Here is a 14,263-nt window from a genome sequence, read left to right on the forward strand (position 1 = left end):
ACATGTGCTTTGAACATGCTTTGTGATGGCTCTCAACCATATACATTCACGTACTGCTTCGTGAAGAGCTAGAATCTCAGCATGATTCGAAGAGGTAGCAACAAGGGTATGTTTTGTAGACCTCCAAGAAATTGCGGTATTCCCAATGGTAAAGACATAACCAGTTTGGGAACGTGCCTTGTGTGGGTCTGATAGATAGCCATTCCAGTGGCGGCGTGTTGGTGCAGAGCTATATCTAGCTAACAAGTTCACAGAAAATGAAATGTCTGGTTTAGTGCATTGAGTCAAGTACAATAATGCACCTATTGCACTTAGATATGGGACTTCTGGTGCCAATATCTCTTCGTTATTATCTGCGGGACGAAACGGATCTCTCTTAGGGTCTAGACTTCGGATGACCATGGGTGTGCTTGAAGGTTTCGCTTTATCCTCATTAAAGCGTCTTAACATCTTCTGGATGTAGTTTGATTGATGAAGCAGAATCCCATCAGCACGGTGCTCAAGCTCCAGGCCGAGGCAGTAATTCGTTCTCCCAAGATCTTTCATTTCAAATTCAAACTTCAGGTGCTTGGCGGTTTCTTTGATCTCTTCAGGAGTACCAATCAGATTCATATCATCGACATAAACTGCCACAATTGCAAATCCAGAACTTGTTTTCTTAATAAACACGCATGGGCATAGTTCATTGTTTACATATCCCATCCCAATCAAATATTCACTTAGACGGTTGTACCACATCCGTCCGGATCGTTTCAATCCATAAAGTGAACGCCTCAAACGAATGGAGAGGGTGTTCCGTGGTCTAGAACTATTTGTATCGGGTATCTTAAGTCCTTCAGGAACTTTCATGTATATCTCTGTATCAAGATCCCCATAGAGATAAGCTGTGACCACATCCATTAGCTGCATATTCAGTTTTTCGGAAATTGCCAAACTGATGAGGTAGCGGAACGTTATAACATCCATTACAGGAGAATATGTCTCTTTGTCAAGGAATCTAATTCGACCTGGATTGCTTCTTTCCATTTTGGCCAGTCGTCTCTACGTTGACATTCATCAACAGAGCGAGGTTCGATGTCATCGCTAGTTATAATTTCGGTAGCTACCGCGAATACAAATATATCATCGATGATAATCTCATTCCGATTCCAAATTTCACTTAAGCATGCATAATTTATAGAGATTTCTCTATTCTCGAGAGTGGGTTCAGACGTTGGAGCGTCCCCCAACGTTGTCTCTTCTAGGACGGACCCATAATCTGGAATTATCTCGTGAGATGGATCAGTTGAGATCGCGATGTCTAGTGGATTCGTTTGTGCCGGTTTTACCCTCTTCCGGGGATAGGAATCCTTCGAACCTAGTGGTCTACCTCGCTTCTGGGCAGGGACATGTGACTGGTTAGCCGCCATGGTCGTACCTCGTCCATCCGGGACAACGCGTCCTACAGGGACATCTATTCTTGCAGGCACATTTGCAGCAGGTATATGTGATATCGTCACTTTAGCTAGATCAGAGAAAGCGTCTGGCATATTTTGGGCTACACTCTGTAGATCTAGAATTCTTCGCACTTCATTATCGCATTGTGCGGTTCGGGGATCAAGATGAGACATAGTGGGGACATTCCATGTCAATTCACGTCGTTCATCAGGAACGGTAACGTTCTTATCTCCCACTAACGGCGGGAAGACTGTCTCATCAAAGTGACAATCCACAAATCTAGCGGTAAAAGATCGCCTATCAAGGGCTCTAAAGAGCACATAATGGATGAGATTCATAATCGACATACACGCCCATCCTTTGTTGAGGACCCAATTTTGTACGTTGTGACAGCACAATTGGCACGCGGACTGCATACCCAAATGCGCGTAAGTGCGAAACATCAGGTTCGTACCCAGTCATCAACAGTAACGCGGAGTAAGGTTGGGTAGCAGTGGGCCTCAACGGGACCAACATAGCTGCATGCAAGATTGCATAGCCCCACGCAAAAACTAGAAGCTTGGTTCGCATTACCAAGGTCCGTGCGATCATTTGTAATCTTTTAATGAACGCTTCTGCGAGACCATTCTGGGTGTGAACATAGGGAACTGGATGCTCAACATTAATCCCAAGGGACATGCAATAATCATCAAAAGATTTTGATGTAAACTCTCCGGCATTATCAAGTCTTATGGACTTGATTGGATAATCCGGGTGGTGAGCCCTTAATTTAATGATCTGGGCAAGGAGTTTAGCAAACGCAGCATTTCTTGTGGACAATAGTGTAACATGTGACCACTGTTAAGCCAAATAGCTACCCTCAAGTGCAAGAGGTACAAGTTATAGAATAGAGGATTAAGTAAGGATGTCGAACCCACGAGGATTGGTAAATCCTTTCCTAGCTAGGGAAAAACCTAAAGGAAAACTAGAAGAATAAACAAATGTACAATCACAAACAAAGGCTCACAAGTGAGTACAAGTTCATGGTGAGTATGTGCAAGATGGTGTGTAGAGATTTGATTTGATGTTGGGAATGGTTTCGATTCAAATTCAAACAACATGAGCAAGAAAAGTAAACTAAGCTAATTAAACAAGTTGTTGTCAAATGGATGAGAGTTAGAGCTTAGATTGTCCACCAAAGCCTCCCTTGTATGCATTGATGCTTAAACTACAAGTGATGCAATCCCAAATACCCAATTACCCTCTTTGCATCCGGATAAGATTACAAAGGCTTAAACTCTTTTAATGTTATCAATTCTAACCGGATAAGTCTAGAATTAACTACCTAAGAACAATTCCTATTACCGGATAAGTCTCAATTCATTGTTCCTAGATGCATAAAGCTTTGAGTTTAGATAATCATGCAAGCAAACCAATCCTAGATCTAGGTGATTGTAACTCACAACCTTCATATGCACACATGGTGTGCTTTCATGCTCTTAATGTCTAGAGGTGACTAATCTCAAAACACTAATCATGAGATGACAAATGCATTATACTTGAACTAGTCAAATTCCAATATAAGCATTCACTTCTTGAATTAGCATGTGAAGGTGGTAATGGAAAATTGCATAAAACATAGGATTCACATCAATATCATACAAGATTGGCTAGGGCTTTCAACCCTAGCCCCAACAAATTCACTACTCACTCATAACTAGATAAACAAACTTCAACATTCTAAGATACATCAAGAATAAAGAGTTAAGGAGTAAAGAGTGATTATTGATGATGCCAAAAGTGGTGGTGGAGATGGGTCTCCAAGCTCATGAGGTGGTGGATGTCTCCTTCTCCTTGCTCCAAGCTCTTGATGATGTGGGAATGGTGAAAGTAAGAGCAGCTAGTGATGATTTGTGGTGATGGAGGGTTATGAAAGTGTTGAGAAGATGAGTGTAGTGGTGGAAAAATGGAGGTTTTCTGCTGGAAAAAATGGTGGCCTTGCTTCAGAGATCAGAGAGAGAATGCAGATTCCTTCTAGCCCCCTTCCGTGAGTGAGAGAGAGATTGCAGCTGGATGGAGTTGAGTGAGTGGACTCCCCCCAATTCAGCCATCCATGTTCCCCTTGGTGTCAAAGTGTGCAAAAGTTGTCTACCACCTTGTCTCCCCACAAAGCTCCAAAGTGTGCAAGAGACAAAAGCACAATGTGTAGGGAAAATATCTGAATTTCAAGTGAGAGATTCACACAACTATGCTCCTCCATTGCTGGAGAAATGATCCTCCATGAGTGGCGGCTCGAGGAAAAGTTCACCGGAAAAGTCGCCGGAAATGCCGATTTGTAATTTTCTTCCAATCTCCGTGTCTTCTTTTCCTTGCTTCAAATCTCCGCATTTCAAGCCTCAAATAGTCATTTTATTATTAAAGCATGGATTCCTACAAATAAAAGGAAATGGATTAAAAAGAGTAAAATAGCCTGCAAGACAAATCAATTTCTAAGTTATGGGGCACAATTGCATAAGTAATTTATGATTCAACAAATACCCCCAAACTTAAACATTGCTTGTCCTCAAGCAAACTAACCCAAATCCGACACTAAAACAACTACCTAATCCTTCCAACAATTTCCTCAAAGAACACAACATCGATAGGGCATGGAAATCAAGTTAAGTCTTAAAGCTTCATGGATCATGGATCAAATGCTTGCGTTTTGAAATGTGTAGCATGTCTTCAATTTGTCATTTCAACATGCCGAAATTGAGAATGCATGTCAAACCATGTTAACCATAAACTCACAAGATATTCACTCTGTTTTTCACACAAGTGTTTATGGGTTATCTATTCTACACTCAAAACAATCTCATGCAATACCGCCATATGCTTGCTCTTCAATCTTATCTCCACTTATCAACAAAATCACACCTTGGATGAAAAAGGACTTTTATTGGATGTAATGAGGCTTAGGGGTGAGGGGTTAAAGAAATGAAATGGAATGGAATAGCAATTTTCAAGCAACTTAATAAGCAACAATCCTTTTGAGATTAAGAACTTAAAAATTAAAGATGCTCAATTTTCACTTCCTCACCACTCCCCCAAACTTGAACAAAAACTAATTATTGAATTGAAATAACATTCTTTTGAGATTTTCTTTTGTTTCACTTCTTCTTCTTCTTCTTTTTTTTTTTTTTTTTTTTTTTCTTCACTAATAAAAAGTAAAATTGCAAAACAAAGAACACCCCCAAACTTATTCTTTTCCGAGTACCCCCAAACTTGTTTCTTTTAGCATCATAACACAAACAATCTCGTATTGCTCATTAAGAAAACTTGAAAGGGTAAGGCAAGTGTTTAAGTTAAGGGTAAACATTTATGGTGTGAAGAATTGAAAGGCTAATTACACAAAGGCTCAAAATGGCAATCTAAGGATTTTCAATCTTTTGGGACATACTCATTTGGCCATGGTGGATTCCTAGTTGCCTAAATCATTTCCAAGATGTAACATTGAGATAAAGAGTTTCGAAAGATATGAAGCAAGTTCTAGAGATGCAAAGCAAATGAGATGTTCACTCATGAAGAAATCAGTGCTTATAAGGCATGTATGCACTCCAATTAAGCTCAAATCTCACTATATGGCATGTAATGGCTCCCACAAGTCTCACTATGCTTCTCTAGCTCAATATATTGACATGACAAATATGGATATAAATGAAAGCAAACACTTGATCCATAATGATTTATTTTGAAAAATAAAGCTCATAAGACCCAAACATGCTTTCTAGCCCACATTTATATTAAGCTCAAGTTCATCATTGGTGTTGGAAGGAACCTAAAAGAACACACACACAAAACTAGAAAAGAAAAGACTTTATTTTTTTTATTTTTATTTTTTTAAAATAATTCAAATTCAACACTTAGGTACGGGAACAGGGAGTCTCGATGTGCAATGGGACTGAAACAGCTACCCTTTTTCAAGACTATGTTTAATCCAATATACCTTAGTGTATCACAATATCAACTAAAACACACACAATCCAATATCAACTATTTTGCAAAAATTTTTTATTTTTATTTTTTTTTTATTTTTATTTTTTTATATACTAACTACTAAAAACACAATAAAGCAATAATCTTTCCCCCATACTTAATTCATGCATTTTCCTCAATGTATAAACAAATATAAAGCATGCAAAGCCTAAATCAACCATAGAAGAGAAAGTTAACGCAACGAAACCTAAAACAACTTAAAATTCATGAAAATAAAATAGAAGGAAGAGTTCAAGAGAGCAAATCTGTGTTTGATGGCTCCTCCACAGCTACAGTTGAAATGGGTTGCCTCCCATGCAGCGCTTAATGTTTAAAGTCTTTCAGCCTAGACTTATACCTCCATTTACTCCTTTGGAGGAGCGGTATGCGGGCGAGTAGTAGCCCTCTTGCTGGTTTCAGCCTCCGGAGGAGGGTCCTCATGGTGTGATGCAGTAGAGTCCTTGCGAGGAAATCCAGGAGGATAACTCTGCAAGTTATTGACTTCTTGAGCAAGCTTGTTTATTGCAGTGTGACAGCGGATCAAAGAGAGGTTCATCTCAGAGATGTAATCGATCATGCATGTGACTCTCCAATCTGTCACCATAATACCATCGCGGAGAGAGGAACGCAAATCATCAATCGAATCCGACAAGCTTTCCAGGGTGGCCACAGGCCGAGGAGCATGCGCAGCTGGTGAGGAAGAGGACTCTCCGGGATGCAATCTGGGAGAGCGACGAGGCAGAGGAGGGGGACTGCGGCTACGCTCACGTATAGGACGATGGTCCCCAGGACGAGTGAGGCCAGCTCTAGCGGCCGCTTGACGACCTTCTTCCTCCAAAGAGAGAACACGGCGTTGATTGACGCCCATGCGAGCAGTAACCCTGGTTCGAACCATGATGAAGGAGAAGGAATTTGAAAAGGCACACAGTTTGAACAAAGCTTCTCCGGGAAAGAGAAGGGTTATGACAGTTCACAGCCCAAGAAACACGTATGCACATGAACAACTCCCCCACGCGTAAATATTCCTTTCTTTTCCATGATTTACGGCAATTAGATCTGCTTTCGGCTGTAGCTCGTCTGTCACAGCTCCTCGAGAACAGTTTGATTCCCCCACACGCTCTCCACGCGCCAACAGCTTTTCCGTGTTTTCAGGCGACTTTAATCCAACGCGTAGAATGAATCTCAGAGATCGTCCATCCAACGGTGGAGATCTGCTCACCTTGTTCTATAAATAGGTGCATCCTGGAGAAAAACTGTTCACACCAAAGAAAAGAAATTTTCCCCAGCCATTCTCTCTCAAACTCTTCAGCCTTCCTCTCGAAACTCAAATCCTTTTTTCATCAATTTCAATCCTTCTTCTCCCGATCTTCTCTTCCATCTGGTAGATTCAATCTCTTCTTTTCTCTGAACTTTCAGATCTCCAACACCCCTTCATCGAACTTAATCCTTCTAAGGTCAATCTCCCACAAACACTCAACAACTTTGTTCTTCAATTTACACTTCCTCTCAACTCATCACCATGGAACCACGAACTCTGCAACTAATGGAGCTACCAACCCAGCAACAAATCAAGGATGTAGGAAACAACCAAGCAGCCGGGAGTAGTGCCAACACGGATTTCTGGCGAAGCCGTACCAGGTGGATTCCTACTCCAGATCAAATAAGAATCCTCAAGGATCTTTACTACGACAAGGGAGTTAAGTGCCCAACTACAGAGCACATTCACGAGATCTGTCTCCAGCTGAACCAGTATGGACAGGTTGAAGGCAAGAACATTTATTTTTGGTTCCAGAACGTCAGGGCTCGAGAGAGGCAGATGAAGAGGTGTAATCAGGCTGCTCAAGTGCCCATGGGAACTAGTTCTCCTGGTACTGGTGGATCCATTAATCTCAATTTTGGGTCCACTGGTTCTACTGGTGCTGGTGGCTCCATTGATCTCAATTTTGGGCCAGCTGGTGGATCCATTGACATCAATTTTGGGTCCACTAGTTCTACTGGTGCTGGTGGATCCATTGATCTCTATTTTGGGCCAGGCAGTGTTGACCCGTATTTCTCCTCACCCTTCACTACTAGTACTAGTACTACTTTCTTTGGCAGGAATGAAGAACAAACTTCCATGGAACAACGAGGAGAAGATCACCAGGAGATTGAAACCCTTCCACTGTTCCCCATGCACGATAAGGACATTGGCAACAAGAAGACTCCTTCCGAGGGAGGTAGCAGCTATGATGACTACTCAGGTGGCGGCTACAACGGTGGCTCTCGCATTGTTCTTGAGCTCAGCCTCAACTCCTCCGGATCTGCTGACATGGCTTAGTTACAATTTTATTTTGTAAATATATGTAAATTAATTTTTTTTTTTTTTTTTTTTTTTTAAAATTTATTTATTTAATCATAAAACAATAACACACAATCCCCCCACACTTGAACTTAACATTGTCCTCAATGTCACAAAGTATTTTCTTGAAAGCAATTTCAATGAAAAGTCCAAGTATGAAAGAAAAACACAAGTTATTTATAAAACAAAAAGAAACAAGTAAAAAATCACAAATTGAAATTAGAGACAAGAGTAAATAATGACAAGAGTAAGTTAGAGATTTCTCCCCCTTGAAGTTCATGAATTCCAAGCAAGACACCAACATATAACCAACAAGGCAAGGGCCTTGCAATCCAACTCCAATAGTGCCAAACATCGTCATTGAGCAAGAAATTCTCCATCAAAAATCAACATCAAACCCAACATTATTCAAACAACAAAGTGAAGAAGAAAACAAAAGTACCAACATGCTTCAAGAATATGATCGTGAATGAACAAATGCTTAGCCATAAAATGTTGCAAAAAAAGGCTAAAAGCAATATGAAGCTATAACTAAAATGAAGTCCCCCCCTTAAAACATTAGGGGTTACAAAATAAAACCGAGAAATAAAAAGTGTACTAAACACAACTAACAATAAATGACTAAAAGAACTAAACAAACAACAAACAAAGTCTTCAAGCATCCTCCCCATCATCGTCATTGCCATTCTCATCATCATCAACATCCATGTCGCCAGAAGGTGGTACAAAGGAGGGACCTATAGGAGCCGGTGGAGCTCCCATCAAATCAAGCCGAGCCATGATAGTACCAATTCCTCTCATTATTTCCTCATTTTGACGGATTTGAAGGCGTGCCAATAATCTAGCATCCCGACCTTTCAAAGTTGAAATGTCAAAGGAACTCAAAGAAAAGCTAGTGGGAATGCTAGATGGAGTGGGAATGGAGGAAGAAGATGGGGTACCATGTCTAGCATTGGTAATTTGGGCCTCACTCCTAAGAATGGCTTCATCATCTAATGGAGAATAAGCCTTGAGCCACTTATCGTCACGTGACATTTGTGGAACCTTTTTGGTCTTACAAATGCGTGAGATGAGACAAGGAAAGACTAATTGGCTCCTAGGCGAACCATAAGCACACGAAATGATGGCCTCATAGATAATAAGGGCAAATGGGATAAGAATCTCATTCGCTACCATAAGAACAAGAATGTTGCCACCAACCGTAGGGATCTCGGACTTTTGGGTGTGAGGACTAATATTTCTCCTAACAAATTGCCAAAAGGTTCGATAAGGTTGAGGAAAATCACCTTGATGAACTTTTTGGCCAACTCTACTCTTATATGCATCTTTACTCTCTAGCACATGCTCCGCAAGATAAGGTAGTGTTAACTCATTGTATTTGTCCTCAAATTTTTCTATTTCATCCTCCGAAATATGTGGCAAATCAAGAAAATCTTGAATGAATGCCGGACTGAGTGTGATTTGCTTCTTTCGAATCTTAACCACAACTTCCTTAATAGTAGGCTTAGCCGGAGGAAAACCCCTATAGAAGTCTCTAACACAACTTTCATCAAATGCATCATTTTTGGAAGCTAAGTTGGTCAACCCTCTAGATGAAATATAAGCCCTAAGAGTGACAAGAGGAGGATAGGAGGTGGCTCTAACCAAGTCAACATTCCGTTCAGAATGAATCTTCCTCACGGGGCCGGAGGAGGATTCTTCCCTAGGCCTCTTGCTCGCTTCGGTTTGACGTCTTGACATCTTGGCTAGATGAGCGATGATGAGTATGATACCTAAAAACAAGAACAATTACACACAAACATTTTTAGAAAGCAACCTTTGAACAAGAGAACAACTCAAGTAACTATGACTATTGCTAACACAAAATTCACTATGGGTTACCAAATTCCCAACCACCACCATCAAATTCATCATGAAATTAAAGCAAATTGAGGTAAGAATCCAACAATCCCATAAACAAATGGCAAGGAAACAATGGTAAAGTTAGGATTTAAAGAATCATGGCAATCATCACAATATCAAAATTCTTGAAGCTCATTGACTAGATTCCATTAACCCATAACTAAACAATCAAGAAACAAGAAACTAAAAGCAAAAACAACAACAATCAAAGCAAAAGAAAATCTGGAAAAACAATCAAAGCAAAAGAAAATCTGGAAATTTAGCTATGGTGCCCAACATCTAAATCATCAAGTTTCAACAAAAGAACACCAAATTCCATCAATCCATAACTCTAACAACTTAGAATTAACCTACAATATGAACAAAATCGGAATGTACACCTTCAACACACAAGAAGTTCAAAGTTAAGAGATAGAGCTTTACCTCTTGGAGAAAGCTCAAAAGCTTCACCAAAGACTCAAGAACACCTAGAAATCTAGAGAGAAACCCGAAAATCCCACAAAAACCCAAGTTTTTGGCTTGAAGTTGAGTGAAAGATGAAGGAGAATGGAGGAGGAAGATGATGAATAGTACACCGTAGAGAGAGGGTCGAACTGGGTAGAAAGAAATAAGAAAGAAAGCAGGGAGAAAGAGAAAAGAAGAGAAGAGAAGAAAAAGAACTTTAAAATCTGGCCCGAAATTTTTTATTTATTTTATTTTATTTTATTTTTTGAAGTGGCTTGAGATCGATCGTTCCAATTGGACGATCGATCGTTTTGAAATTGTGAACTCTCTGCCTCTTTCAGCGATCGATCGCACCAAATGGTGAGATCGATCGTTTATTCAATTTTTTTTTTTTTTTTTTGGGAATGGCTTTAGATCGATCGTTTGGAAGTGAAGATCGATCGTTTCTGATTTCAAAACTCTCTGTGACTCTTAAACGATCGATCGTTTGGAAGTGAAGATCGATCGTTTGCTCTGTTTTTTTCAAAACGACTCACCAAACTTAAACTTTTAACACTACAAACAACTAAGTAAACATGAAAATGAAATATGCAAGTAAAGGATTAAGAGAAACTCCCCCTTGAAGACCACGGTTTCCATTATAAACACCTCCAATCACCAAGCAAACAATACCGAAGTCTTGCCACCAAGCTTGTCATCTTTGGTGTTATTCCAAGAGTTTTCTTTCTCCTTCGTCTTGCATCAAGAGCATGGCTACCTCCAAGTAGGGCTTTGCTTTAAGGACATCTTGCCGGTCCGTTGACTCTCCAAATCAATGAAGAGGAACAAGAGGAGCATCCATGAAGTACATGACCTCCTCTTCAACTCCCAAGCTACCAAGCAAGTAAGGCTTCAATCGGTGGCCATTAACCTTGAATGTGCTCTCATTACTTGGGTTCTTGATCTCAATGGCACCATGGGGAAAGACTTTCACAACTTCAAAAGGGCCATACCACCTTGATCTAAGTTTTCCGGGAAAGAGTTTGAGCCTTGAGTTATAGAGAAGAACAAGTTGCCCTTCCTCAAATGTCTTCTTGATCAACTTCTTGTCATGATAGGCCTTGGTTCTCTCCTTGTATAGCTTGGCATTCTCATATGCCTCCATTCTAATTTCGTCAAGCTCACATAGATCAAGTTTCCTCTTCTCTCCCGCCTTAGCAAGATCAAAATTGAACTTCTTGATAGCCCAATATGCTTTATGCTCCAATTCCACAGGCAAATGACATGCTTTTCCATAAACTAACCGATAAGGTGACATGCCAAGTGGAGTCTTGTAGGCGGTCCGATATGCCCAAAGAGCATCTCCAAGTTTGGTGCTCCAATCTTTCCTTGTGATCCCCACAATCTTCTCTAGAATGCTCTTGATTTCTCGGTTTGAGATTTCAACTTGACCACTTGTTTGGGGATGGTAGGGAGTGCCAACCTTGTGCTTGATGTCATACTTCTTGCATAGAGCTTCAAAATGCTTGTTGAGAAAGTGGGATCCTCCGTCACTTATGATGGCTCTTGGAGTGCCATACCTTTGAAAAATGTTCTCTTTGAGGAACTTGAGCACAACATTGTGATCATTCTTGGCACTTGCAATTGCTTCTACCCACTTAGAAACATAGTCAACTCCAACAAGGATGAATTGGTTGCCATAAGAGCTTGGGAATGGTCCCATGAAGTCAATACCCCAACAATCAAAAATTTCTACTTCCATGATGTTGGTGAGGGGCATTTGATTCCTTGAAGCAATGTTACCACTTCTTTGGCATCTATCACAAGCACTAACATAGGCATGTGCATCTTTGAAAAGAGTAGGCCAATAAAAACCGCAACTTAGTACCTTGAATGCCGTCTTCTTCCCTCCAAAATGACCTCCACAAGCAAGTGTATGGCAATGAGAAAGGATACTAGGAACCTCCTCTTGAGCTATGCATCTTCTCAACATTTGATCCTTGCCAAACTTGAACAAATATGGGTCATCCCACAAATAATGGCGTGCTTCCTTGAGGAATCGCTTCCTTCCTTGATAATCAAGCTCACTTGGAATGTACTTCCCTTCACTTGCATGGTAGTTCACCAAATTAGCAAACCATGGGAGCTCTTTGACATTGATATTGAACAATTGCTCATCCGGAAAAGTGTCCTTCAAAGGAATGGAGGAGTCATCACCTCCTTCAACCAATCTTGACAAATGATCCGCCACTTGGTTTTCTTTTCCCGGTTTGTCTTTGATCTCAATATCAAACTCTTGCAACAACAAAATCCATCTTATCAATCTTGGCTTAGCCTCTTTTTTTGACAAAAGATACTTCAAGGCACTATGATCCGTGTGCACAACAACTTTGGTACCAAGCAAATAGCTTCTAAACTTCTCAAGAGCAAAGATAATTGCAAGAAGTTCTTTCTCCGTTGTGGTGTAGTTAATTTGTGCATCATTCAAGGTACGACTAGCATAGTAAATAGCACGAAGTACCTTTTCCTTCTTTTGAGCCAAAACCGCTCCCATAGCATAATCCGAAGCATCACACATTAACTCAAAAGGAAGAGACCAATCCGGTGCAATCATGATAGGAGCTTGAGTGAGCATCACCTTGATTGTCTCAAATGCTTTCAAACAATGTTCATCAAACACAAAAGGAGCTTCTTTGGCTAGCAAATCACAAAGAGGCTTAGAGATCTTGGAGAAATCCTTCATGTACCTTCTATAGAAACCGGCATGTCCAAGAAAACTTCTAATTGCTTTGACATTATGTGGAGGTGGTAACTTAGAAATGAGCTCCACCTTGGCCTTGTCAACTTCCATTCCTCTTGCACTCACCACATGCCCAAGAACAATCCCCTCATTCACCATGAAGTGGCACTTCTCCCAATTCAAGACTAAGTTGCAATCTTCACATCTTTGAAGCACAAGTGCCAAATGGTGTAGGCATTGATCAAATGAATCCCCAAAGACACTAAAGTCATCCATGAACACTTCAATGAATCTCTCCACCATATCACTAAAAATGGAAATCATGCACCTTTGAAAAGTTGCCGGTGCATTGCACAAACCGAATGGCATTCTTCTATAGGCAAAGGTACCATATGGACAAGTGAAGGTAGTCTTGTCTTGGTCTTCTGGAGCAATGGGGATTTGATTGTAGCCACTATACCCATCAAGAAAGCAATAATACTCATGGCCGGCAAGTCTTTCTAGCATTTGATCAATGAATGGCCATGGAAAGTGATCCTTTCTTGTGGCATTATTGAGCTTTCGGTAGTCTATGCACACTCTCCACCCATTTGCCACTCTTTGAGGGACAAGCTCTCCTTTATCATTGGCCACAACCGTTATGCCACTCTTCTTAGGAACCACTTGAACCGGTGACACCCACTTTGAATCGGAAATGGGGTAGATGACACCAACATCAAGTAGCTTCATTACTTCCTTCCTCACTACTTCTTGCATTGGAGGATTGAGCCTCCTTTGTGGATCCCTCCTAGGCTTCATATCATCTTCAAGGAGGATCTTATGCATGCACATACTTGGACTTATGCCTTTGATATCAGCAATAGTCCAACCAATGGCCTCCTTGTGTTCATCCAACATTCTAAGTAGCTTTTGTTCTTGCAAAGCACTCAAACATGAAGAGATAATTACGGGCAACTTGTGGTTTTCACCAATAAAAGCATACTTTAAATGAGAAGGAAGTGGTTTCATGTCAAGAGTAGGAGGATATTTAATTGATGGAAGTAAAGGAGTAGAGTTAGCAAGAGGTACCTCAACCTTTGGTTGTAAATGTGGAGTGCAAGGCCTTAAGGCTTCAAGTGTAAGCTCGGCTTCTCTGGTTGCCTCCTCAATGAACTCTATGCCATTATGATGCAAACATGTCTCCAATGGATCTTGAGATGCATTTTCAATGAAAGTTTTCTCCACCATCTTGTCAATACCATCCAAAACGTCAATCCGGAAACAATCATAGGCATTTGATGGCTTACTCATTGCATCAAAGATTCTAAAAGCAATAGTAGTATCATGAACGGTCATGGTCATCAACCCCTCCTTGACATCAATCTTAGTACCGGCGGTTGCCATAAATGCTCTCCCAAGGATGATAGGCAACTCCTTCTCATGGAGAGGAG

The 14,263-nt window shown here is 40.7% G+C and overlaps 1 protein-coding gene across 1 annotated transcript; it reads right to left on the reverse strand.

Annotated features, from left to right (window-relative positions):
• Window positions 1-8,189: 8,189 nt before the first annotated feature.
• On the reverse strand, window positions 8,190-10,280 carry LOC133735803 (uncharacterized). Its single transcript, XM_062163231.1, has 2 exons — window positions 10,094-10,280; window positions 8,190-9,540 (listed from the first exon to the last, which is right to left on the reverse strand). The coding sequence occupies exon 2, from the start codon at window positions 9,506-9,508 to the stop codon at window positions 8,423-8,425; it is 1,086 nt and encodes a 361-aa protein (XP_062019215.1). The 5' UTR covers window positions 9,509-9,540; window positions 10,094-10,280; the 3' UTR covers window positions 8,190-8,422.
• Between the last annotated feature and the right edge of the window lie 3,983 nt (window positions 10,281-14,263).

The sequence above is a fragment of the Rosa rugosa genome, chromosome 3 (assembly GCF_958449725.1).
Source record: "Rosa rugosa chromosome 3, drRosRugo1.1, whole genome shotgun sequence".
Taxonomy (NCBI): domain Eukaryota; kingdom Viridiplantae; phylum Streptophyta; class Magnoliopsida; order Rosales; family Rosaceae; genus Rosa; species Rosa rugosa.

Bases quoted from the DNA above. Each gene is read 5' to 3' on its own strand.
- LOC133735803 (XM_062163231.1), bottom strand. From the start codon at position 9,508: ATGTCAAGACGTCAAACCGAAGCGAGCAAGAGGCCTAGGGAAGAATCC.